Here is a 27,982-nt window from a genome sequence, read left to right as displayed (position 1 = left end):
GCAACTACAGAAGCAACATTAAGTTTATTCTAATTTGTGATGAGTGCACTTTGATTTTTGTCTAAAAATGTGTATATATGTAAATAAACATCTGGGACTGGGAAACATGAGCCCAGAGTGGTACATTACAGGTCTACTTTACAAAATTTATAAGCGCAGTATTTGAAAAATGATGTGTGTACTACTTAATTAACTCTGGCCTCTTCAAGACGGTCTAATAAATAAGGTGGACAGTGCCCCTTCGTCTGGGTGTTACGGTCCCAGCCTGCATGGATTTTTACTCACTAGGATTGTTCGGCATATGGCACATCTGTCCTCCTCCTAGACACTTTTAAATAAATACACATTTCCCCAATTTAAGCCAATAATTACCAACAATTGCCAGGGATGAAGAGTCTATGAATTTTACATATTTAAGAACAGGGGCAAACTGGTAATAATGAGAATTTAGTTTCTTAATTGCTACAATTTCAAAATTAATTTGCCTCTTCTCATTCCTTGGATGACACTGACATCTAGTGGAGTTCATATTTCTAAGATCTTTAGCTTAAAAATACCCACGCATCACCATCAACATCACCACCCCACCACCGTTTTGTTCAACGTCAAACCCAATAATGACCCACATTTGGGTCCTGCCCAGGATTTTACCCTTTTTCCTTAAACACCATGACGCAAACACACTGTAGTGTTTGCTTCTTTCATAACTCCAGATTTCTGTCCCCGTTAAGAACAGCTGCACAGCTGGACTCAATTTCTAAAATGGTTTACTCTCAAACTGTTTTCCAACATTTACAAAGAGAGTAAGCGGGGATAATGCACAGGTCCACAGGCCGGCTTCTGCATTATTAGACACGTTAATTAAGACATAATTAATGGGGATTTTTCAGTAACTGTAAGGATGAGTTTCTCTTGGCTCCAGCACCTGCCCCGCCCGGCCCGGACGGTTGGGGTCCTGGCCTCTTCTCGGATGCCTGCACAAGGGTACACTCACTCGCACTCGTGCACGCCCCCAATTAGCAGGAAGGGGGCCGCTTATCCCTCACTCCTCTGTTCTCCTCTTGCTCCTCCTCCTTCTCCGCAGACAGCAGAGGGAAAGGAAGTATTTATTAAGGAGTTAATATTATTTTTGATTCTTCCTGCCTTAGAGTTTTCTCCTTTGTAAGTGACCTGGGTGGTTACAGTTACCAATGGACAGAGTCTGGGATAATATTTTCCGGCACATTCCAACTCCAGAGCCACCCTTTAAAGGGTGAGAATGGGGATGTGTGCAGCTCTCTTTATAACCAGCCCTATTTTTAAAGATACTTCCTGACTTCTCACCTCTATCCTGAGAATAGAAACCAAAGCCGATGACCAGTACATGAGGCCCCCGGAAGGTGTTCTTTCTTCCCACCAGGCCCTACAGGTGTGGCACAGATGAAGAAGCTTCCCTGGTCCATGTTAGAAGCTGTCACTCCTCCCTGGTATTCGGGCATTCTGCTCACTGCCAACCCTCTCCGCACCTTTGGGAACTGGATGCTCAGGTCCACGAGTGACAAGTGAGCACAGAGCCTGTCCTGCGGGTGACACCTCCCCAGCCGAAAGGCCCTGGCCTGGGTGCAGACCAGTGCTGCCGGTGTTGGGCGAGCTGGGAATTGCTGTTACTCTTGGCATGTGAATAATTTCACAAAGCCTCTTAGGTCACGTATGATTTCATGACCCAATCACACATCCACCTGTGTTTTGTAGAAAGCTGAACACCCTCCTCCCAGTCAGTCACACGGTCCTACAACTGCTTTTGCTCAGGGCTGTCAGAGATCCCCTTCACAGCCACAACAGTAATGATGCAGAATGGAAATCCAGGCCACAGAGACCCTTCACCCCCACGGGGGAATCTTCCAGAAGCACCACTCACAGAGAATGCTGCGGTCTGGGTCTGGTATGCCCGGTCCTCACTCTGCATCCCCCAGCTCTGCGTCCCCAGCAGCAGCATCTGCCGGAACCCACGTGGCAGAGGGCACTCGGCAAAGGAGAGGGCTGGTCAGCGGCAGATCCTGGCAATTAGGACTCTCCGACAGGACAACTGCCTCGAACATGGTGGGAAAGGCGTGGGGGTCTCCTGGCTTGGCAGCCACGTACAGCAACAGGAACACCCTCTCTGAGTGAGGCAGCAGGTCAGCTGGGGCTCCCAGCCACCCCTGCAGAGCCCCCCTCAGTTCAGGATGGGAAATCCTGACTTATCTGCTCCAAGTCAGCAGACACCAACCGAAAGAAGTCCAACGGTTTCAAACAGGGTACGACGGACATGAGGAGCCGGCGACCCCTTGCTCTATTGCTGACCTGGGCTGGGGGCATATTTAGGGGCAACCCCAGCTGCTACCCATGACGGGGCTGGCTCCCAGTTGTGACAACTCAAACGTTCTCCAGAAACTGCCAGATGTCCCCAGGGAGCAAAAGCACTGGTTTAAAAGCATATACTTCTAATGCCCAGGCCCGGTCCCAGGAGGGAAAACGTTTTCTGAGGTCAAACGATTCCAGTCACATGCCAGCAGTCTTGCCTGCTGCTCTGGGCTCAGCCTCAGAGCCGCTCATGACTGACTGGCGATGTCTGCTGGGTGTGAGGGCAGGGATGCGGTCGGAGTACGTTTGTCTCCTCGCTAGTGCAGGGGTTCTCTGCATCCCAATCACCCAGGAAGCTTTTAAAAATTGCACACGCCTGGGGTCCATGTACAGATTCTGAGTTCATAAACCTAAGCCCAGAAGGCTGATCTACAGGTTTAAAATGCTCTACAAATGGCTCTGAAGAAAAGTCCAAGTGGAGAGTCTCAGGTCGAAGAGCCTCTAAAAAATACTAAAGGCTCCTGGCGCCGAAGCCACTACCCCTCACCCCCACACCCAGGGTAAATCCTCAAGTGCCCCAGCCCCAGAAGAGGGGGATCTGGGCATCGAAGGGGCTGATGCATCCCACAGGGAGGGTTAGAGGCACACGCTGGGAATTCTGGCACAGTTTTGTCATCTTGTACCCAGAGTGACAAGTCGCTTGCTAGAGACCAGGACCATCACGAGATAATAAATACCTTCGTACAACCCCTCACTCTTCATCTGCACACACGTACCTGAACTCCCTGTGCCCTGAGAAATTCACGTTTTACTCAGTACCCAAACCTTTGCTTCTCGTAACTCTGTTAGACTTCCACAGAAATCAGTGCTACGCTCGTTAATTTAGTCTGGGTTCGAAAATAACACTAAACCATCTGGCAACTAATAGATGGATCGTGATTGAGGTTTTCTGAAATCACTTCAATTTCTTCCCAGGGAAGACACTCACGGTGAAAAGGTTGGAGCGGCGCTTGGACTGCTTCCGGACAGGTGTGGGCGTGTTGGCAGTGGGGGGGACGTCGATTCGCAGTTCCTTCTGGCTGGTGCTTGGCGTCGACGGGACGGAGGAGGAATAGTCGCTTAAGCTCCCGCCTCCATTACTGGTCTGGAACAATGAAAAACCAAGGTTTTATTAACAATGGACTCCAGGAACCTAATGTCACCACCTTTGAGGGGTCATCAGGGACAAGTCAGCAAGTCACACTGAAGAGGTGCCTGCATGACAGGTCGGAGAGTCTCTCTGCCTTGGCTAGTTGAAACACTGGACTCATTCTAGAAGATACCAATCATCTTGTATAGTTGTTTTTTCTAAGAAAAGTCACTTGAGGAAAAGAGGTCTCTGTCATTCGATTTAGTAATTGGCAGGAGTTAAACTGTCATTCTGTTCAGTTTCCTCTGAAAGATGAAGGGGTTGGCTGAACTAAATGAGCTCTACAGCTCCTTCATGGCTCTAGATCAGATGCGGAAGGAGCCCTGATTGGCTCAATAGAACCCAACGCATGCTCTGAAAATCTGAAAACTTTGGGAGACATTTAAAGATTCACAGAACATGAAAGACTCCTCCAGTGGAAACATCCACATCCTTGACTCTACCTTCATAGGCTCCCACACTGTAAAAGCAATCACTTCCGGACTCCCCTGAGGAAAACAAAAGCAACCCTACCAAACCCTCTCGCCTTTGAAAAAGTCCAATATTGGGCAGCCCTGGTGGCTCAGCAGTTTAGCGCCGCCTTCAGCTCAGGGTGTGACCCTGGAGATCCGAGATCGAGTCCTGCATTGGTCTCCCTGCATGGAGCCTGCTTCTCCCTCTGCATGCGTCTCTACCTCTCTCTCTCTCTCTCTCTCTGTATCTCCCATGAGTGAATGAATAAAATCTTTAAACAAAATAAAAAGGGTCCAATATAACGTTAGCCTGCCCAAGAAACGCTAATTGAAAACATGCACAGGCAAAACCCAAGTCAATGGTTTCCTTAGCAGGCTCTGGGTTTGGTTCTTCAAAGTGACAATTATTCTGTTTGCTTCCAAGTAAATAATTTGCCAGAATATTACTCTGGAAAAATGGAAACTAAGGGAGGTGGTAATTATAATTGAGACTGCTACCAAATTTAAGCATATAGGGGGATTAGCTGCTCAGGTTTACCCACAACCATTCAACCCATGAGCAGACCAGAACCAGGGCGGATGCAGGGTAATTGCAATCACCAGCAAAGGCAGCAGTGCACACCTCGAGTCTCTGCCCAAGCCAGCATGCCTCATAACACAGGCAGCATGAAGACGGAAACGCTGAAAAATGATTCCCATAAAATCCACTTGGCCACAGCAGTTTCTCAAGGAAATGTGAAGTCAATTATGAACATGCTGTTATTTATAAAGTTGAAAAGGAAAAAAAAAAAAAGATCCACCTCAGAAACGGCTTCGAGCACCCTTGGGACCGGCACGCTCCCCGGTTCCGATGTGCCTTGCCGCCCCACGTACCTGGCTTATGTGCACGGCGGACACCTGCGCGGAACAGACAGACGAGTGGCTGGGGGAGTTGGGCAGCGACTTGCAGGGCCCTATGGACAGCTGCTGCTTCTTCCTCGTGGCCACGATCTTCTGGGCAACTAGTGGGCAAGAGACAGAAGGGATCGATGTGAGGCTGGTCTCCAAATACAGAGCACGTGGCAGAGACTGGTACCTGTCCCCGCCGTCCACCATACTCCCTCTCTCCGCAGTAACAGAGCTCCTGATGCTGGGCTGGGTGCGGGACCACGACAAACATGGCATTGCCCAGAGCCTCGTCCACTTTGTCCCTCCGCATCCCCAGCTAAGCATGGCCATACAGGCAAGTGCTGGCCAGCGGGATGACCGCCGAGGGGTCATGTGGCAGCTCCCAGGAATCTTCCCTGAGAGGGCTGCCCTTGGCCCCTTTCGTCCTTCTGTCTTTTCCTTCCTGCTGAAGATGCACAAGTGCGAGCTGTAGCCTCTGCAGCCATGCTGGGGCCAGGGGCCAACGCGTGGTGGGACACAAGACAGAGGGAGCTGGCCCTCTGGCTCTACCAACGGCCTCAGAAGCCTGCCTGGAATGCCTCAGAAGCCTTGAACACCAAACCAAACAAAAACACACACCTGTCCTGTTCAAATTATTCTAACTTTGTCATTTTCTTTTTTTCCCCAGTCACTCGCAGCAAAAATAACCCTAAATAAGACAGGGTAATTTAGCTAAACCGGCCCTCCCCACTTGGAAATTAAAAATCTATTTTTTTTTTTTTTGCACAGCCTCAGGAATTCCTCTTAACTTTATAAGCTACTGCACAGAATTATATCCAAGGACATGTAATTATATCAAAGACCTTATTTAAATACATTACTACGCACATTGGAAGTTTATCTTAATCAATACAAATCTAAATTCAACCAGCCATAACTTCTCTTGGCAAATAGGCTCGCTGATAAAGCATGCGGGCTTTAATTGGAAAGGAAGTCCACGATAAGAAAACTCTTCCCACACCAATAGGTGTCACTGCAGAATAACTACAGCTTTTGTTTGAATAGATGTGTGTCTTTGGGGACCGGCTGTAATGAAGTTCAATGGTGTTCAATCCTCGTCTTGGCCCCGAGAGCCGCTATTTTTAAAGACACCCGTGCAAAGGAGCACATATATCGCCGTCCCCGGCGATAGGCTGTAACACTGAAGCAGCACGCGCGGCGTCCACAGCTTCTTTTCCAAATGAACAAAATTTTAATAGGGAACTGGTGTGTCCGCAGCTTATGGCTTTCCTATAAATGAATGATCGTGTAAATATGATGAAGCGAAAACGCAAGATGTAAAAAATGGCTCTCAGAGATGAAGCAGCAGCTTCATTAGTTACATCCCGCCTCCAACGGGCCTCTTATCCCGAAAGGATGATATCAATTAATTTATCTTCCCGCAGTGTATTGATCACAAGCTTCATCAGCTAATCATGTTTAAATTACAGAGGAATATCGCAGCATTCTGTCATTTCAGAACCATTGGCGTATCGATCCAGGGTCTTTGAAGACGTATATTAGAACATTTTAAAAATCATTATGTGAACTCAAGAAATAAAATCTAAGCTCAGATCCAACAGCCGCAAAACAGGTCCCAGGCAGGCAGAGTGAAATCCAAAGACCCAAAGTCATGGCTGTTGGGATGATTGCAAATGCGCTTTGCTTTTTTTTTTTTTTTTTAAGATTTTATTTATTTATGCATGAGCAACAACAGAAAGAGAGAAGGCAGAGACACAGGCAGAGGGAGAAGCAGGCTCCATGCAGGGAGCCCGACGTGGGACTTGATCCCAGGTCTCCAGGATCATGCCCTGGGCCGAAGGCGGCGCTAAACCGCTGCGCCACCCACCCGGGCTGCCCACATACTTCTTTTTTTAAGGGGAGCAGGCGAAAGGAGGTTTTTGATGATCAACCCAGATGCATTTTGGTTTCACTCTGGCCTCTGAGTTGCAATTCTGCTGGATGACTATGCACACTTGCATCTTCAAGCTTGCAGAGAGGACACGGAGCCAGAATGGAACAGGGCTAGGCTGTTGGAGAGCTTTATAGACATTTTCTATAGATGTTTTCTATGCTAAGGCAAGATTTGAGAAACTTTCTAAGGCAAGTCAAATGTGTTATGAAATCTTCATTTTATGAAAATACAAATACAAATGAGCATTCCACCTCTCCTGGCTGGAGGCTGGTGGGAGTGAGCTCATGACCCAAGAGAATGTAAGGCTTCTCCCTGAGTGACAGCTATACAAAGCATTAAGTACTAAAATTGTTTAATTGTTCCACCCCATTAATTCCATAAACTGAAGTGAGAACTTCTTAGATCCATAGCATCTTATTTTCACTAGAACTTTTATTCATGTTTGTTCTATTTTCCCATTTCCCCATAATTTTTAAGTCTTCCTACCTCAATGAACAAATGGCAAAAGGAAATAAATTACAAATATTTAGTTTTAAAATATATAGCCTGCTGGGCTCCACGCTGGACATGGAGTCTGCGTAAGATTCTCTCCCTCTCCCTCTGCTCCTCCTCCTGGCATTCTCTTATAAATTCAATAAATAAATAAATCTTAAAAAAAAAAAAAAAGACTGCTTTAGAGCCACAGGATGACCCCTATAGTAGGGGATAACTTAATGATGAGCAATGAAAGCATGAGACTCAAGAATAAAAATGGGAGGGTGGGGAACCCTGGGTGGCGCAGTGGTTTAGTGCCTGCCTTTGGCCCAGGGCGCGATCCTGGAGACCCAGGATCGAATCCCATGTCGGGCTCCCGGGGAATGGAGCCTGCGTCTCCCTCTGCCTGTGTCTCTGCCTCTCTCTCTCTCTCTCTCTCTGTGTGACTATCATAAATAAAAAAAAAAAAGATTTAAAAAAAAAATGGGAGGGTGGGGGAGGAGGAGGCAAAGTGACCGTCTTATAAGGAATGGCCATCCTATCCTCCCCGCCATAGTGAAAAACCAAACCTATCCTACGGTTAACTGCTGCTGTTGTTACTTGCCAAATGCCCCAAAGAGGTGACCTGAAGGGTGATGTCTCTGTGTGCCTCACTTTGATACTTTCCAAGATAAACTGTTCAGGTGTGCAAAAGCCAGCATGACCACTGCCTGCTAACATAGTGTCATGCTCCATCGTCCCTAGGATGACCTTGCTAAAAAGTCTGCAGAGTGATCTCACAGGAGTCAGCCCCAGGGTGGCTAGGATGGATGGATGGATGGATGGATGGATGGGTGGATAGATAAATGGATGGGTGGGTGAAGATAAATGGATGGGTGCGTGGATGGATAGATGAATGGATGGATGGGTCTCCCTCCTCCAGAACAACTCACAGGCAATGGAATGCCAGAGGGCGGCACTGCTTTCCTAAACCGTAATCACTAACTACTCATGATATTTACAACACTGAAATGTTAACTGACTTAAAACACGAATATTACCCTCAGATTATAGTGGCTGGACAACTGCTATCGAGTCTTTGTCTACACTTGCTCATTCAACAAATGAAAAATATGTTTTAAATAAATACATGGATGTGAATGGATGAATTAAGACACACACAATCACGAGCTGAGAATCTGGAATCTATCACTGGGAGGTGCTGTTTTCTTAGTTTCAGAGACATGAGCTACACCTAAGTCCTGAACGGTGTCATCACCATATAGTCAAATGTTTGTTTTACCCAACACTACTGACCAATTTTATTAGCTTCCTAATACTTCAGTACTGATGCTCTGTGTTGTTTTAAGTCACTTCCTCCACAATTTGGAAATTTTATTTGGTTGAGCATCTGGCTCTTTTCCTTTTTTAAGATTTTATTTATTTATTCATGAGAGAGACAGAGAGAGAGGCAGAGAGACAGGCAGAGGGAGAAGCAGGCTCCATGCAGGGAGCCCGATGCGGGACTTGATCCCAGGACCTCAGGATCATGCCCTGGGCAGAAGGCAGATGCTCAACCACTGAGCCACCCAGGCATCCCTGGGTGGATAACATAAAAGATATACCTATGATCAGGGCATAAGGGGCGTCTGGGGGCTGGTAGTGGCCCCTACTTGATGTGATTGATGACTTGGGAAATTTTTTTTAAACCACACTCTTAATTGTACTTTCATAAACATATTTCCATTCTTCAATTAAGAAAGAAGTTTATTCAAGTACTAAGGCAACACTTGAGTTACACATTTACTTTCTCCACCAATTAAAAATTTCCTATTGGAGAGATGATCGATAAATGGCACCCTTTAAACAGTGATAAAAAAAAAGATTGATAGTTCCAAGTAAGACTCCATTAAATTGGCATGATACCCAATTTCTGCTTTGGCTTTATTTTTTTTTTTTTAAATCATTCGCACCAAACCAAGAAAAGAACAGCGTGCGGTCACAGTGGGAGTCGGGAGTCAGGCCTGCCTCTCACCCGCGCCGTCTCCGCCTGGTCACCGAGGCTGACGTCTGGACAGTGGGCCGGGCAGTCCCATCCACTAGGTCACCCGGTGTCACGGCTGAGGCGGAGAGGGCGGGGGGGGGGGGGGGCTGGTGGCAGCACCGGGGGAGGGGTGCGGTGGGTGTGGCCCTGCCGTGGCGGCAACAACGCCGCGTGGCCACGGGACAGGCCTGCCCGCCAGCATCCCCGGCGGACTCGGCGTCTTCCGCTCTGTACCCGCCCGGTCCCCATGACCCTCGCGTCTTACTTGGATCACAGGGAAGGGCCGGCGCGGTGCCTGCCCCCGGGACGCTCGGCCGACGCTGGTTCAGTGGAGCGGTTGGCCGTCATCCGTCTCCCATCAGCCGTCGCCCAGCAGGGGACCCCCAGGCCTGCTCCTCTGGTCCGACCACCGCACCCTGGCTTCCACCTCCTCCCCTCGCACAGCCGGCCACGGCCACGGCCACGGGACGGACTAGAGGCCACCATCCTACCGGACTTCCAGGCAGCACGTGGTGTGACTGACGGTTCCCTCCTTGCCGGGCGCGTTTCCGTCCTCCCAGGACGCGGACTCGCACTGCGCCTCCTCGGCTGCCACCCCTGCTCCTCAGCCTCCTTCGCTGGCCGGCTCTCCACGCGTGGGTGCTTCCAGGCTGCCCTCAGCCCCCTCTACCTCCGTGCCCCCCACCTGGAGTCTCCCCCACCTCAACACCGACGGCCCCCGAATCTGCAGGACAGCCTTGCTCGGAAGGCCTCTTGCATTCCAGAACCATGTATCCATGACCAACTCCACTTCTCCCCTGGGACATACTTCGAAGTCTACGTGGCCCAAGCTGAGCCTCGCCCTTCTGCACCAAACGCCACGACCGAACCCCCAAACCAGGGACGGAGAGAGGGGACACGACACATCACTGATTCTCACACCAGAGCCTCGCGTTCTTCTTCACTGCCACTGCCCTGGTCCGAGACCTCGACCTCGTTCTCCACGGCCGGTTCCCGCAACGGCTTCCGAGGCAGCCCTGTTCACGGCGGCCCCCAAGCACCCCCCGCCCTGCAGGCCGTCTTGCCGGGGCGCTGTCCTGCTCTCACTTCAGCTCCCGGCACACGGACCTTACAACCGAAGCTCCTCAGCGGGATGCACCATCCACGCGTGCCATTTCCTTCCACAGACTCCCTCTGCCCACACGCTGCTGGCCTCTTCTCAGGCCCCCCCGCAAAGGCGCCGGACCCCGCCGGGAGGGGGACTTAGGTCTGGCAACGAGCTTCCCTTCTGAACCCCCCAGTGCGGGGGCCTGTGCACTGGGGCTCAGCGGGGAGCATGGGGCTCCCGCGCTGCCTGGAACCCGGTGGGCGACACAGTCTGACTCTGGCTTCCACAGAAGGAAGTCCGGGGAAGCCTCATCTTCCAGCACAGCTTGACCAATAAAGAATAATAATTTGACCTGCGAGGGGCCTGGGTCTCTGGTCTTATTTCTTAATCGGTTCGGAAGCCCAAGGAGGACGGGATCCCTTCCAGACCCAACGCTGCTGCCTCCCAGCCTCACAGCCAAGCCACACGGAGGTCACGAGGCGCCGTGGCTCTGAAGCCCAGAGCACAAGCTGTCACCACCACCCAGTGCATACCCCCCTCCACTTCCTACGCCTTCTCAGAAGCCACACCTGGGGCCCATCTCCCCTCAGCATCCAGACCTTCAGCAGAGGCCCTGCACCCCAATACCCTCAGGTGCCAGTACAGCTACTTTGGGAGTCTCCCCACGCCGAGCCGGGGCACCGCTGCATGTGCAGGAGCAGGTAAGCACACACGCACGCACACGTGCTCACACCCGGTGAGGACCGTGCCGTGCCGTGCCGAAGGGCTCTACTTTCCACCCCTGGATCCCTCGCCTGGCCGACAGGAATCACTCAGTATACGACCGTGTAATAAATTCCCCAAACCAGATGTGTGACGCTTCACGGCAGGTCTGGCCTCTCGCTCTCTCACTTGCAGAAAGATGCCGGGGGCCAGGGGCTGCCTTTGAGCTGCTTCTTGCGCGGCACAGCCTGGCTTCTGCAACATCCTAAATTAAGCCTTTTTGTTTCATTAATGATTATGACATTTTTGGCATAGTCCAATAAACGTCGGTAAATTTAATCAGCGAAATATCTCCTCCGGTTTAAATGATTTGCTTGAATTAATCAATTAACAAGAACTTTTGAAGTGGCACCTGTGAGCCAGCAGAGACAGGGACAGAAGCAGGGGGAGAGGAGGGACGGATGACCCGGTGTGTCACCTCAACGAGCTCCCACCCCAGGAGCTCCGACGTTTCCATCAGAGGTCACCGGGCCACTGACCTAACGGCTCCAAGGCTCCTGTGGGCGGCCGTCTTCCCCACTCCCTCTGTCACTCGTGATTCGCTCAGATGCCCTACACGGGTCCTGAGCGTCCAGGCTCCGAGGCGGCCTGCCCCTTCACCTCGCCCCACCCCAACTCACCGCATGCTGCAAGGGATGTAACGAGCCGACTGACTTTGCAGTGTTTCGCTGTTCAACGTCCTACGTTATTACACCCTCTACGATGTCAACTTCTGCTACCTTAGCGCCACCGTATACACAGCACAGCCTCTAGCCCCGCGCACTGAGGCTGCGTTGGGGAGCAGAGGGTCGCAGGGAGCGGGAGGAGCCAAGGTGGCACTGCCACAGCCCGTGGATCTGACGGACACAGAAGAGCCACACGGAGATGCCAAGTGGAACGTGTGTAAATTGGACCAGAGGTGAGGAGGACGATTCATCTGCTGGGGAGAGAGCTGCGTGCAGGACGCTGAAGCCCGTAACCGGGGGAAGGATGGAGACAAATGGATGGAAAGCCCAGCCTGCGTGAGCAATGTAAGACGGCAATTTAAGCAGGAATAAATCTAATAAAAATAGGATTTAAAATGTTTACAACAGACACACTTGTGTAAAAAAAAAAACAAAAAACAAAAAACAAAACCACACAATCAATTAGCATGAGAGTCTAACTTTACTCCACGGGAGTATTTTAAAAGCACAGATGGAGGATGAGGTCCCGGCGTGCGGCACGTTCGTCTCCGGAGCTGCCACCCGAAGGTAAGGTCCGGGGCACCTCTCCCTGAAAGGCTCTTCAACCAGAACCCCAGGGAGGACTCCCATAAATAACGCACGCCACCAGGGATTGTAAATCTTCCAGTAACAAATAAAAGATCCTCTAATGTCTCAACTCAGTTTTAAATTACAGCTCAGTGATCATTAAACTATCTTATTAATTAAGAAGAAATTAATTACCAAATTACCAAATTATAGTTCTGAATTTGTGACTTCGTGAGGAATGAAAGAAACCCGAGGTGGGATTTCTCTTGCTGAGAAAATCTTGAAGTTGGTCAATGTTAAGGGAGGTGTGTTCGGTATGCTGGTAGCCCTACACCCATCTCTTAGATTGGTTTTCTTATCACCTGAGTTTTTTTTTTTTTAATTTTTAAAGTTTTTTTTTTTTTAATTTTTATTTATTTATGATAGTCACAGAGAGAGAGAGAGAGAGGCAGAGACACAGGCAGAGGGAGAAGCAGGCTCCGTGCACTGGGAGCCCAACATGGGATTCGATCCCGGGTCTCCAGGATCGCGCCCTGGGCCAAAGGCAGGCGCTAAACCGCTGCGCCACCCAGGGATCCCTATCACCTGAGTTTTGAGTGTAGATGGGGCTACGCCAGAAAACAAGGGTGGGGAGGGGCACGCATGAAGGTCTCTTGGGTCGTCTGAGGCTTGATGACATTAGTGAACCAGAAGGATCCACGGTCTGGCCTGGCACCTATGAAGACCCTGCCAACTGGGAAATACAGTTCCCTCATCTTCTAAGACGAGGGGTCGACTCCACGGAGCTCCCGACTATTCTGGAAATGCTAGATACCAAGCTTTCTTTACCTTCCTAGGACCAACGTGTACCTGACAGTCAACACGCACTGACCAACTGGGTACCTGAGCGAACACATGAACCCACAGTGGGGTTGGGGGGAGTTATGAGAGAAGGCAGGAAGAGCTTAAAAGGGCAACTGGAAACATCTCTAAGGATCTCGTATGCAAAGAGGAGTGGCCAGCGTGAGCTTTATCCTCGAGGCAACAGGGGCCAGTGAAACCACTCAAGGGCCAGAGACAAGCCCCAGGCTTTGGAAGAACACCTGGTGTGGTGTGGGAGCTGCAGGTCACTCCATCCGGATGTGGGTCGCGCGGGGGGCGAGGGGCTGTAGCAGAGCTGCTGTGGCCTGGATGCCAGAGCCTGGACACGGACCTCCAGTCTTGAGACTCATCTCTAAAACTGCTGTCACTCTACCTTCATACTTGATTAATGCTTCCACAGGGTATTGAATACTAGGTGGACCTCACATCATTTGACAATTCAAAGCTACCCGAAGGAGTTGGTTCTTTTTTTTTATTTTTTAAAGATTTTATTTATTCACAGAGACATAGGCAGAGGGAGAAGCAGGCTCCCTGCGGGGAGCCCGATGTGGGACTGGATCCCAGGACCCCAGGATCACGCCCTGAGCCAAAGGCAGACGCTTGACCGCTGAGCCACCCAGGTGTCCCCAAAGGAGTTCTTCTAAGGTGATTGAAGCTCAGTGATGTGTTTGGGGGGAACCTCTACATTTTAAAAACCTGCAAAGCGGATTTAGTCACTTGAACTATTCTAAGCCAAGGTTCCCAAAGCCTGAGTATGTTGATCCTTTTGAGAAAGACCCGCCTGGACCCCATTCCTGTTCTCTGCCCTACGTCAGACCTTCCCAGCAGCACAGGGGACCCGCAGAGAGGAGCTCACTGTCCTGGGTCTAGCGAGGCTCTCCCCCCCACCCCCCTGCCACTACCTGTGACCTCCCCCCGCTGCTCTCGGGAGCGGACGTGTCCCATTCATTCCAACCCACCGTTTGCACCAACGCAACATTTATGGTTCCATAAACAGGCCTGCTCATTTCCACATTTCTGCCAAACAAACCATAAACCACCAAACGGTTTCCTAATTATGACGAATATTAATAAAGAAGGAAAGGGACCCTGTAACTGAACAGGTCATAAAAATAATTTAGGGGTGGGTACGAAAGAAATGATCTTCTACGCATCCACTCTCTGTTTCCTCATCAGTGAAAACCTGGCTTTGGACAAGAATCAACTGCTGGCAGCTGTGCCCCAAGCGAGTCATCAGGAGAGAGGATTGGGGTGGGGGGTAGAGGGGAGATCCTCTGATGACTTTTCTAACGTGTATCTGAGCGTAAACCATGACAATATTTATTATTATTATTTATTAAAATTATAATTATATTAATAATAATTATATTATTATTTATTAAAAATTATTCAATATTTCAATATTTTTTAAAATCTCAAATCCAAAGCAGGCTGTGGTTAAAAAGCCAAGCTCACTTCTGTTTCTTCTGGGGAAGCTCTCAAGTTTTCTAGGAACTAATGAAGTCTGAATTCTTAATCTGAGATTCAGTTCTTGTCTGTATTCTTTTTATCTCGTTGTATTAAAACAAATTTATCTTCATTTATGTCGCAATTACCTATTAGGGTTGTTAATTTGCTGGAAATGAAGCTATTGTTTAATTGCTCCTATTAATCGGGGGATTTAAATGCCGAGTGTAATAAACAGTTACCTTCAGGACGGAGCAAAGTCATGGCTGCTGACATTAATTTCAGAATGAGGGGAAATTTCTACCATGTCCAAGGCGGCTGGATTCCCCACTTCACAGAAAGTCAAAGAATGTAAAATGAAGAGAAACCTGCGCTGAAATGAACACGGTTGATTCGATGTTCCTTTACACACGTACCTAATTTTCATCTCAAGTTATTATCTGTGGTCATGGAGACATCAAATCTTCCTGCAGAAAACTCACACCTGTCTTTCACGACACCACTGTCCCCGAAGGTCGAGTCCCAAAGGGCAGCCGCCAACAGGAAAGCGAGTCCCACAATCGCCGTGGACACCAGGCCGGCGGGGTGGGAACCACGATGCTGACTGCCCGCTGCCCGCTGGGTTCCAGGCTCCCAAGGACACAGGGTCCCTGGGTCCAGACCCACAGGACTGCAAATGTTCACTTCTCTGGTAAGTGTCAACATATGCCAACACCACATTGTCAAGCGTCCTTCGGCAGGTGTTGCCAACAGCCAGGCTGACCAAGGGACTGCTGGGGCTCCAATCGGCTTCGATCAGCATCTCTCCCCTAAGAGAAAAGGCAGGCATTGCAAATGGCACTGCCTGGGGTCCCCCGCAGGACTGCATCTCAGGCTTTGGTCTGTGCCGTGCGCCAGCACAACAGGATGGTCAGTTCTGGACCTCCTGGGGGATCCCTCCCTGACCACGAGCCGTCTGGTCTTCCCTCGGATCCATGCTCATAGCCACGTTCTCTCCAGCTGATGGACCCCACCAGCACCATGCTCCGGGACCTTCACCACGTCACCCCTCCTCACTGTGCAGGCTCCTGGCTGGCTGTCCTCCCTGCACGTATGGGGTGCAGGCTCCCTCCTGGCTGTACGCCCCTAGGTCTGCACCAGGCTCAGGGAGACGAGGTGCTCCCTCCCCAGCTGGAAGGGCCTCTTCTGTGTCTCTAGCTGGGTGTCCAGACAGGAGGTTCAGAAGGGACACCATCCCACCCAGCATCTGGTGTTAATGTGATGCTCGGTGCACACCCAGAGAAGTAGGGATGGGCTTAGGCCCCTGAGAGCCCCTGACACCCAAAGGACACTGGTGCTGCTGTGCTGCTTGGCTCCCAGGGGCACCCAGTGTCTCCAACGGGAATGGGCACCAAAGATCTGAGTGATGCCTCTCAGGAGGAACAGAGAGGGAGAAGGAGGCATCCCAGCTCTGCTCCCACCTCCCTCCACCACAGGTGAGGTTGGGATGAAACCGTGAGGCGTGTGTGACCCAGAAGGTGAGGCAATGAAACCAGTGACCCTGGTCATGCCTGAGCATTGCCCATTCTCTGCTCACTCTGTGGGGTTGGCGCCCCCACAGAGTGAGGGGGGGGGCGTGTGTTGGGGGGGCGTGTGTTGTGTGTGTTGGGGGGGCGTCCTCAGAGACTTTACCGCAACCCTACTCACTCCCTGTTTCTTTCCTTACATCACAGAGCAGCTAGTACACGCCAGGTAACCTGCCGGATGGGGAGAGATCCTAAGAAGCTGTTGTCACCATCACTGACAATGGTGACACTGCAGCCAGGATGCCCAGCATGGCTTCTGCTGTTGGAGCATCCCACGGAAGAGACCATTCAGGCAACTTCCCATGACATTTTACTAAGGTGTCAAGAAGCAGTGCTCATCGGTCTTGGCCTAGAACCCCGGAGCCCCTCACTCCTTGTCACAGAATTCAGCAAGACTTTCTGGGCACCAGTGTGTCAGATCCGTGACAAGCTATGTGAGCATGAGCAGCTTTAAAGGCACAAAAGTCCGGATAATTCTCAAAAAGGGAAATGCTGAGAAATTACAAATCTTGCGGGAATGCTGACGAATCCTTAAAAGCAGGAAGCATTTGGAAAAAACGATCAGAGAGGCATGAAACACGAGAAGTGTCAAGCCTGCCGAGTGAGTGGTCAGCAGCGTGGGATGAGCATGGGTTCCAACAACCATGAGGCTGGTGTGGGGCCTCTGGCTCAGCTCTGAACCAGGAGAAGGTGGGGAGTCTTAGCACCCATGAGCCGGGGGACACGACAGAGTGGCTGCTGGCCACAAACCCCAGGGCTCTGCTCCGAGCATCACCAAAGTGAGATGCTGGGTGGGGGGAGCTGGTCCCCCAGCAGGTGTGGAGACCTGGACGAGGGCTGGGATGCCATTTGGTCACCTGGACCTATGGACAGGGGGCTTCTCCTTCGGGATCTCTCCAGCTCAGAAGTCAGGGCACTTTGCTCTTAATATGCTGCCAGGCAGCATTTTATTCACTGTCCACGTAACATTATGATTCCTCCCCTTAATTGAATAAATAATCATGAAGACAAGTTAGCAGAGCTAGAGAGTAGCTAAGGTAGGTTAGGTTAATCTGAAATGAAGAAAAATGTTCAAAAAGTGTAAATTAAAGACCTTCCAAAGAGGGAAGCTTTCTGGACTAGATCACGAGGATATTCCCACCGAGACCTAAGTTCGCATGGAGCTCAGCACACACTTGGAAGAGGAAACATTCCAAGTGCTACAATTAAACCCCGTGCAAAGCCGTTCAAAAGACCAAGAGATGATTAACTTTCTCTCTCACTTATTCTCAAGTTGGATGCAAATCAGTGTCTTTCAAGACGAGGCACGTGAATATCCCAATAAATTGGCAATACAACTTAGATGGCAGGCAGGATCTGAAAGATAAATGGCTTAAACAAAGAGGGGAAAAATGAGCCTGTCACTTCTTCTCAACTCATCAAGCTGTCTTGCGGAGAAAGTTGATGATTCCAGAGCAGAAATGTCTCTGACACCCCCTGAAGGTGAAAGCTCATCCCGGGATCCTTCCCCCTGCCTGGCGAGGCTCCGCGCCCTTCCTGCTGCGCCGCGTACATCCATCCACCCTTGCTTCGAAGGTGAAACCACGGGCCACAGAATGTACTAACCCAGTTCACAGGGGAAGTGAGAGAAAGGCAGACTCGGGGTGAGGGTACGGACACACTGCGATCCCCAGGGGTGTGGGGGGCACAGGATCCCACGAACACGGAACCGACGCGAGGAAAGACACCGCCGTAAGGATCTTCGAGCGTGGAAATGAGGAAGGAACCACAAAGTATGACAGACGCATATTGCTGATTATGCTGTTATTCAGGCCAAAGAAATCACACAAAAACTTAAAGCCAGACGAGATGAGGATCAACGAGGAACAGACAGGGCCCAGAACGAGAGAACGGGCAAGCCGTCGGAACCGCGCACAGGTTCTGAAACCAGAAACAGTGAGGTGCAATCTCCGGGTGGTTTCCTTTTTGCAAAAGTTAACAGAGTTTGATTAATATTGGCTTAGCCCAATTCATCGGGTCTAATTTACTTCCTGCTTGAAGATATATGTTTAAGGAAAAAAGGAGCTTAGGAATTTCTCTAATCCCCCCCGTTTGCCACAAGCGCATTCTCCTTCAGAGATCTTTTAACTTTCAAGAAAAATGGACTTATCTATCACAACTGAAGCTGTTTTCCTATTTCCAGAAATAATTATCCTTACAACAATCTCCATAAAAAAGACATTTCCCTCTTAAAGTGGGAGAGGAGATGTCTTGGTTGGAACCAGAGAAAATTATTCCTCTCCCCCGGCTCTGTTAATAATGAGCCAATGGTGGTGGCCCCAACGCGAGAGGCCTTCGTACAAGTGACAGTGACACACAGGCTGAATTATACAATGTAGTGTGATGCAATTAGGAAGAAGGATGACATGACAAAACAGATTTCCACTCGGTCTTCAACGGGACTCCGTGCATTAAGTCATTGTAACGCTCTCCCCGCCGCCCATCAATTATTATTATGTAACGGACGCTACCACCCAGAAACCCACCCTTTCAAACATGCAAGATTCCTTTGGGCATGTCTTGCCTTTTGTGATGTTCTAGGATATTAGGCAGTGAAGTTATACGCATTCGAGGGCCCAAGTAAAGAAATGATATAACAACTATTTAATTAACACACAATTCTGGAGAATTCTTTTCCATAGGTCGTGGTTACTGAAGAGTTAAGTAGATCACGTAGAAAAACTTTCTGTAAGTTTTCTCTTTTTTCTTTAACAAGAAATTAAGTTTATCAATTGCCATTGTAATTACTCACAGCACCTCAGGTAATTAAAAAGGATCTAAATCTAATTTTATTTACATTTAGAATACCGGAGGTCATCGCCGATCAAGATTTCACGTTTGTGACTAATAATGTTTAAGTGTTAATTAGAGTCCAGCAGAGAATACGGATTGATTTTGAATTTGTAATCTGCTGTGATTTAGTGACGGTGGGGAAGTCAAGCTATCCCTATCTGTTACCGCCAGTTTCTCTGAGTTATGGAAATTCTTAAAAGAACTGTGCATCCATTTTAATTCCAGAAAGCCTCATCTTAAAAAGGTGAGAGCTCACAATACTATTGCACACCTCCACCTGTGAGTGGGAAAGTACTTCACGTGAGATGTAGTTTCTCTGGACCATTTTAATGTAAAATACTCGTAATGTAAAATAATATTTTAAATGGAAGAGCAACTATTTTGAGTTTTCCTCAATTTTTAAAATGCAAATTCTTAAAAACCTGCACAAAAAAGTTGAAAAGAATGAGTGAATGCCCAATTACTTACACACCACCTAATTCCCTAACTGTAACATGTTGTTGCTATAGCTGCGTTATCACATACCCACCCATCGACCCATCCATCTTATTTTTTGATGCATTTCTAATCCGCTGCAGACACTAGTTCCCTCCACCGGATACATTTCAGCATGCGCATAATTAACTCATTAACTGTGCAAGGTTCCTTTTGAGATTAAATGTACATACCATAAAATTCAAGAATCTCAGCTGTGCCTTTCCACTGGGAGTTGTGACAAGTCCCACAACTCAAATCACCACGAAGATTCAGATGTTTCCATCCCCTGGGAGGGCTCCTGCATGCCCCCCCACATCCCTTCACTCTTGCTCAAATCCAACCTTCTGGGTCTCCTGGCCATAGATTACCTTAGCCTTTGGCAGAATGTGACATAAATGGAATCCTCCCCTTCCTGGCTCTTTACTGAGTCATGTCTTGTAGACACAGCCACAATCCCAAGTTTGCAAACTACATCACTGGAGCACCAAGATACTAGAGTCCCGGGGAGGGACATTACCAGGTCTTCTTCTCATCCCACTGAAACACGATAGTCCTTCCCTGCCTTCCCTTGCAGGTTCCTAGAGGAGATGGTGATCTTCTAACCATGAAGAACACTGACACCGAATTATCGACTTTCTGTGGTCCTGCCAAGGATGAGAAAGGGACTACGTACCCATATCTTTAGAACAGCAAATCCATTTCTAAATTTATTTGACCCGGGGTATATGCATTGGCTGTAGATAGATTATAAAATGACCCTTTAGATCATAAGTTCGAAGCCCTTTCTCCTTTACTCAAAAGCACTGTGTTGACCCACCCTAAGAACACATCATCCTCAAAAAACGAACAAAAAACTGAGGAATGCTATCCTTGATGACACCATGGCTCAAACTTGCCAAGAAAAACGGAGTTAGAAAAACCCATGGTGGACACATGGGAAACAAGTCATAGACTCACAGACTCAATTCTCAGACAGCAACCAGCAAGCAGGTCATGAAAAGTTATCATTTGTACCCCAATAGTTTTAAGAGATTAAAAACTCAAAAAACGTTCCACACAAGTGATGGCACTTCCAGCTGAGGACAGTCGCCTCCTCTCCGACACCTACTGTACCACTGCAGGATACACAGATTCTACTCTTAAGACCGTAAGCAAAAGGCACACCTAACAACTATATCACCAGGTGTCTCTTAGGGTCAAAAAACATGAAAATTAAATCTGCAATACTGCTGCTTCAACACCATTCAGGGGTAATATTTAAAGAGAAAGGAAGTGACTGTGACTTTTATTTATTCAAAGAAAGTAGATTTTCCCCCTGAGCTCTGCAGTTCCTCCACAGATACTGCTACTCATTGCATTTTATCTAATAGCAATAAATATGTTTACAGACAAGCTTTTTGAGTGAAGCTTTTGGGAATTCATTTTAGGGGGGGGGGACCCAACGTGGATAGATAAAAAGAGCTCAAATGTGTGCTAGTTAAGAACTCAAATCATTAGTATCTACCTCAAGAATTAAGGAAATTAAAAGGAATGTTCTCTCTTCACTGCAGACACTCAAAATACACCTGTGAATGAGGCGTGTAAGTAAAAGGCAAGTTTCAGCCCAGGAAATGTAATATGCTAAATAACGCTGTGAAAGCAAGTTTAGAAAATCTGAGTATTTAGTACCTTCCTCCAAAAACAATGTAATAATGTAAGTGAGAAAAAATAATAGCATTGTCTTTGTTTTCAAAAACAGATTTCTCTTTTGGTGGGCAAAAAGACAAGGAGAAAATGTTAAGTTTACAGAGGCTGAAGCCAGCCTTCAAATGTATTAAAGATGCACCCAACAGGGGCTTTGATTCAAATGCACATGAAGCAGAAGATGAGGCTCTCGCTGCTCTGGACCTTGACCTGGCCCCTCTGTCCACCCCCTATGGCTCTCCTGGGCTGCAGCGGGGCCCTGAGCAAAGAGCCAGTCACCTGCCTGCAAACATCAAATCCACACACGACAACAGCTGGCCAGCAGACAGTCAAAGGAATCTCATTGCAGCCCGCGGTCTAGAAAGTAAGGAGAGCATCACAGTGGCCGCGACTCACAAACATGTAGCTTTGAGCCGCCCTGACCCTACAAAAGACGGGCCAGAACGTGTCACAGATGAAAGGCATTCCAACAAAGAAAAAGACATCTGATGAGAAGAGTAATTTACATCCCACGAGCAAACTGGCGACGGGAACAGCAATTTGCTGGTTTTTGTATTTTCCGAAACCGCTTCCGTCGGCCGTGTGCAGTGGGCTCCAAGAAGCACGTGAGGCTACCTGTCCGGAGAAGGCTTGCTTGCAGGTGCCCGAAGACCATCAACGCAGGAATTAACAAGAGTCCACCGGAAAGATGTCTGCATTCGGAAAGCATGATTTAGTCTCCTATAAAGACTCAACTCTGCATTTGAGACTTTCTGGCCTTTATAAGCATTTAGCTGTCATAACATCTATAACTCAGCCCAGAAAAGGCATCATAGAGCGTTTATTATAAATCTTACAGAACATATAAGGCCCCTTTGCACTTTAATCATTTGCTAACAGTTACAATAAGATTGTATTAAAAATTTAAACTGCTCTACTTAAGCAATTTACCTTCAAACGGCCATTTCCAGGGAATGAATCCAAGGGATATGAATGTCGAACCCTTGGTCAGATTTATTGCGCCAAAGAATATTTCTCCTGATACAGCTCTGATGAGTGAAGGCTAATGACTTTAGTTTTATTACTTTTTAAGCACTTAATGGGGAAATTTAGACATTTTCACAAGACTGAGCTTAAACAAGAATGGTGCATTTAAAAGTGGCAGGCAGGGAAAGCTCTGGGAGATTGCTTTGGACATCCCCAGATTTAATACAATCAGGAAATTTTAAGGCAATGACTAATAGCACAGACTTGCCTCTACCATTAATAGTATGGGGTTTGGGTTTTTTTTGTTTTTTTTTTTTTCCCTACTCTCTTAAATATTTCGGAGAATATTTAGCAAAAGAGTTAGCCATAGAGAATTTTATTATTATACGTGTAAAATTTTAAAGCCATTTAAAAAACTCCACAGTATTTAAATTTTTTTTTTTTTTTTTTTGGCCTCACACTTGTAAACCAGCTACCGTAGGGAGGTCACAAAGGAAATGCCATAATTATCTCTGTGTAATTACCCAAGCCCTGGCAAGGAGCAACTGTTTCTACCACCAACCATACTGTCAGCAGGAAAATTATCTCTGAAATGTTCAAAAGTGCATCTAAAAGTTTTCCTTTACTTGAAGTCATTTTTCCCCCCAACTTAAGCCCACAGCTGTGATCCCTCAGATTTCAATTAATGCCGAGGCAGTAATCCTATCAATCACCGAGGACTATAAATTTCTTATCTTTCTCATTAGCTACACCGTTGCACAGCTTAAATATAAACATACCTTGCCACAGGACTGTAAATTATTCGGCGCCAGCAACTCTACCCACAGTCAGAAGGGGTAGGAATGATTGGAGCAAATCCGTGGTGCACTTGCTACACTAAAGCTGATTTACACTTCTCAAAAAAATAAAAAACCACCGAGATTCACACTGACAGCGGATCTCTTTGAGTTTGCTTATTTGGCTTAAAACTGGTAATGACCTGTCTTTATTAGTATTACTAAGTTTTATGTGCAAAATCCAATTTTCTGGGGAAATATATTTTTTGCTGCATCTGCCAATAATATCTGCTGCGGTTACCTGTAGCTATTAATTTTTTTAGACCTAAATTCTTCAACTTACTTTGAAAGCTATTCAAAAAAAAAAAAAAGGGGGAAAAAAACCCCACCACCCAACTATCTTCTTGAAATAAAACCGAGCACACCTGTACCCTGTACCAGGACACGGCAGAGGCGGGGGCTGGGAGGGACAGCGCCCCCAGCACCTGCCGCCTCCCTCCTGTTAACATCTGCGTCCGAGCCTCACGCGACCGGCCTTATCATCACGTTTTCCCTAATGAGACCGCGTCGTCCGCTCCACAATACACACTTTGTATCGTCCCATAAGGGCAGAAACTTCATGAACCATGAACCGTGCGCTCCGAGCAGGGCCGGGGAGGATTTCGCGGGCGCGAGGGACGGGCCCTGCCAGCAGCTGAGCACGCGTCCTCGGGCTTCCCGGCGATCCCGGCCGATCCCGCCCACCTGCGCCTCGCCTAACCCAAGGGGCTTGGGGCTTCCGAATGAGAACTGATGCGGTGCAGGTGCAGGACCTCCCCACCTTCAGCCCACTGGGCTCCCCGACCTCAGCCGCAGGAAGCCCGGGCCGGTGCTGCCACCTAGTGGCCCTGCCGGCAGCCCGGGCGCCAGCCTGGGACCCGCAGGAGGCGCGGGGCTAAGGCGGGGTTAGAGGCGCGCTAGGGAGGCCCAAAGCTCTCAAGAGCTCGGGGACACTGGGCCGGGACGAGGGGCCAGCCCAGCCTCGGGGGCACAGAAGTGGCCGCCGAGAATCACTATCTGTGGGTGGATGACAAACACCCAAGAGAAGCTGTGGCAAAAAGCCAAGCCAAAAACGAACCCCCGACCCGACACAAACCCAGAAATGAGCCTCCAGCCCGGGCCGCCTCCACCCAGGACTCTGACGGCGGGTGAATTACACTTCAGTGAGATCGGTATTTTAAAAACTCAGTTCCTAGGTCGCCTGGGTGGCTCGGCGGTTGAGCGGTTGAGCATCTGCCTTTGGCTCAGGTCCTGACCCTGGAGTCCCGGGATCGAGTCCTGTGTCGGGCTCCCTGCAGGGAGCCTGCTTCTCCCTCTGCCTGTGTTTCTGCCTCTCTGGGTGTCTCTCACGCAATGCATGCATGCATAAAATCTTTAAAAAAATAAAAAATAATTAAAACTCAGTTCCTCAATGTTTCTGTAAGGACTTCCTTTCCCAAGTTCTCTTGCAATGATTTATCAAGTTCCCGAGGACTGTGAATGACTCCATTTGGATTCTTGTATTTACCGATCACCTAACAAAGGTGCTGCCAACGAGGGGCACGGGTGTCCAAGCCAGACACCTGGGTCCCGATCTCAACTCTGCAACTGAGGACTTGGACAGCTGGACAGGGATCTAGCCAGTCCGCGCCTCAGTTTCCTTATCCGTATATGCCACACAAGGGTCACCATGGTGCCGGGGAACATGGTGTGGGGACATCACACAGATGATGATCATCGTCATCCGGGTTCTGTTGTCAGGATCTGCTCTAGGCACTGAGCCATAACTCACTCACCACCCGGTCATCACTTCCGTTTACCAACTGAGGACACTGGCACCTCGCCCAGGTCACAGGGCGGGCCAGCCTGCCATCGGGGTTCCCATCTAAGAGCCGAACTGGGAGGAAAGAAACCCCTCCTGAGACGGTGGTGCAGGAGCTGAGGGAAGGGGAGGCACCCAAAATGTAGGTGCCCAGACTCCACTCGCAGACGGGTCTTCACGCCCAGGGCACTGGGGAGGTGAAGAGGCATCAGGAGTTGCCTCTGTTACACGTGTATTTAGAAAGCTCCTCTGGCCACACTGGGAGAAGGACAGGGGATTGGGGGGCGGGGGGGGGGGGAGGACACCAACAAAGTGTGCAAAGTGGTAGGAACCCTGGGAGGGGCAGGGGCTCGGCCCAATGCACCGGCGGGGGTGGCCATACCAGACGTGGGACCAGACGGCCATGCGGTTAAACCAACCCACCCTGAGGACCCGTGGACACGGGGAGGAAGGCAGAGGAGTCAGACCCGCCTGGCTGTCTAACCGAGTATTGGGGTAGATGCACAGGGACCCCAGGATGCAAGGGGCACCTGTGAGCCCGAAGTGCCTCTAAGATGCCAAGCAGACAGGTGATGAACAGGTCTCAGCTCGGCTGCCGGAGACCCAGAAGCCTCCATTAAACCCCCACATGATCCTGCCTAGGTCAGAGGGGAAACAGGAGGAGAGAAGCCAGCCCAGGACAGAGCCAGGAGGGGTCACGGAAGGCCCCGCCCCAAGCCCCCATTTTACTGGGAACATTTCCGAGTATGATAAAATTTAACCAAGAGTACAAGGGAGCAGCTAAGCTACCGACATCCAACAAATGCAAGTATTTTCTGTACCTGGTTTTTTGTTAACGCAGTGAAGTCAGAGACATCATTTCCCCTCAGCCCGAAATATTTCAACACGTACCTTCTCAAAATAAGGACATGTGCCTACCGGGCCGTCCTGCCGTGGGAGCGGCTGGAGCACACGAGGGGACGCGCTGCAGGACAGCCACGGCAGGGCCCTGTGTCGGGTGCTGCGTCGGCAGCCGGGGCACCACCAGGGCCTCACAACACAGAGCTGCAGAGGAGACCGGGGAGCTTCTCGGCTGCAAGAGCGGCTTCTGTTGGTCTCCAAAGACGGGAGCTTCGGCGTCAGCTGATGTGGAGGGAAGGGAGGGCTCGACCTTGGGCAGAACGAGCTCTTCACAGCGGTTTCCCTGGTTGGCCGCAAATCTCTCTCCAGTACGAACAGCTCAGGAAACCCGTCTTTACGTGCATCCTCTCTCTGCACAGTCCAGGCCGTCCTCTCCAGGGAGCAGGTTCGTGGACTCCCAGGTAAGGCACTCCCCCGAAGCTTACCTAGAAGGCGGCTCAATGCACCAGGAGCCCACGGGTGTGGAGGGGAGATGGGACGCGGGGGGGCAGGGAGGGAGGACCTGTCTTCAGGACGGCTTCTGGCTTCCACCACACTGCCCCTGGGGACACGGGCCGTCCAGAGCCACTGCCAGCGCCTGAAGCCCGCCGGGGTGCCAGGTCCCGCAGTCGGAACCTCGGCTCCCCTCGCTGCCATCACCCCTGCAAACCAGCCTTCCACTGAGGAGACCCTCCCAGAGAGCGGCTCCCGGTCACAGCCAAGTGTGGAGACCAGTGTGGCAGACGCCAGAAGTCGCCAACGCCTCTGAGCAGGAAAGAGTCATCATCTGGGCCACAGGGAGACCGGGAGCAGGTCACCCATCTGCATGCGGAAGGCGCGCCGATGCCAACCCACCCCGGCCACGAGCTTTACAAACCAGCCCGCCTCTGCTCTGAACCGTATTTAGGTTGAACCCACCATATGCCAGACACGGTGACTGAGATTTTGAAACAGATCCACGTCTGCTCTCGTAGAGCTTGTTAAAATAAATACTCTAAAGGGGATCTCGAGTCCAGCATGTCCCCAAAACAACATGAACCCAAGTCTCCCTGGGGGTCCGACACCCCATGTCCATACTTTTCTGAGAAACTCCGAATCTGACGCTGGAGGAGAACCTTGTAAGGACCAGGGTTGGCAGGTGCAATGCCAGGCCCCGGGCAGCTCAAGGGCCTGAAGAGAATCAACGGGCCGTCTTCAAGTGAAACCACACGTCTGTGTGACACCAAAGGACAAACAGCACCTCCCTGAAAAGAAAAAATCACGTCCCAAATTCCTACAATTCGTTTCTGACATTTTTCTCTGAAATACGTCCAGCAGACGACGGCACTGATGGATCGCAGCAGCAGCAGCGGTTTCGGCCCACACCCCGGCCGGCGTCCCAGGTCCCCAGGTTGGAGATCCGGCGGCCGGACTGCCTTCACCTCGGCCTCGGGGAGGACGGTGCGGAGCTCCGCCGGCTCTCGGAGGACGGAGGACCCAGGTGGTGACGCACGCCAGGCACAGACTGCCGGAGCAACCTGTGCCCACCTGTCCTGTCCACAAGACGCTGCTTTCCTTGTTCCGATGCCAAGAATGTCACGACATCTGCGGTTTTTAGAGAACGATCTTTGTTCTTCTCCCAAGAAGACTGTACTTTTGTTGGTTTAAAACGGTCCCGTGGGGGATCCCTGGGTGGCTCAGCGGTTTGGCGCCTGCCTTTGGCCCAGGGTGTGATCCTGGAGTCCCGGGATCAAGTCCCACGTCGGGCTCCCAGCATGGAGCCTGCTTCTCCCTCTGCCTCTCTCCCTCTCTGTGTCTATCATAAATAAATAAATCTTTAAAAAAAAAAAAAAAAGGTCCCATGACTGCTAGTTACTGCAGTGGCCAGGACACCACGGGAGGGGACGTGGGCACAGGTCTCCTCCCTCCGAGGGTGACCCGCGGCGCACGAGGACAGCTGGGACGGAGGGATTTGTGCGGGGTCACGGTGCATCACCGGTCCGTGCCCCGACAGGACCCGTGGGCTCCCGCACCCCGCTGACCTCCCTCGTTTGTGCCAGGAGGCTGCTGGTGGACGTGACCGCCTCCACCCATGACACCGATACGACCGCTCGCATCCCGACGACTCGGGCCTCCCTCCCGTCACTCCCAGGATCTTAAGGAAGGGAATCCTTTCCATGAAAACAAACAAACCACTTTGGCTCCCGGAAGCTCTGACTCTCCCCGGACTGACGCTGTCACGCCAACTGTGGCCCCTCGGGGTGCTGGGGCCCAGGGACCCGCCAGGACACACGAGCGAAGGGACGCCGCAGGACG

The 27,982-nt window shown here is 50.0% G+C and overlaps 1 protein-coding gene across 8 annotated transcripts in view; it reads right to left on the bottom strand.

Annotated features, from left to right (window-relative positions):
* Positions 1–27,982, bottom strand: part of AGAP1 (ArfGAP with GTPase domain, ankyrin repeat and PH domain 1) — a 529,451-nt gene that overhangs the window by 270,518 nt on the left and 230,951 nt on the right. For all 8 annotated transcript variants that reach the window (XM_077869334.1, XM_077869329.1, XM_077869332.1 and 5 more), the window contains 2 exons: positions 4,837–4,964; positions 3,311–3,466 (listed from right to left, as the gene is read on the bottom strand). In XM_077869334.1, the coding sequence (XP_077725460.1) occupies positions 3,311–3,466; positions 4,837–4,964 (284 nt within the window). The remainder of the gene's footprint in view (positions 1–3,310; positions 3,467–4,836; positions 4,965–27,982) is intronic.

This window comes from Canis aureus, chromosome 24 (assembly GCF_053574225.1).
Source record: "Canis aureus isolate CA01 chromosome 24, VMU_Caureus_v.1.0, whole genome shotgun sequence".
In the NCBI taxonomy this organism is placed as follows: Eukaryota; Metazoa; Chordata; class Mammalia; order Carnivora; family Canidae; genus Canis; species Canis aureus.
Note: the sequence above shows the minus strand (reverse complement) of the source record. Positions and strands in the feature narration are given on the sequence as shown.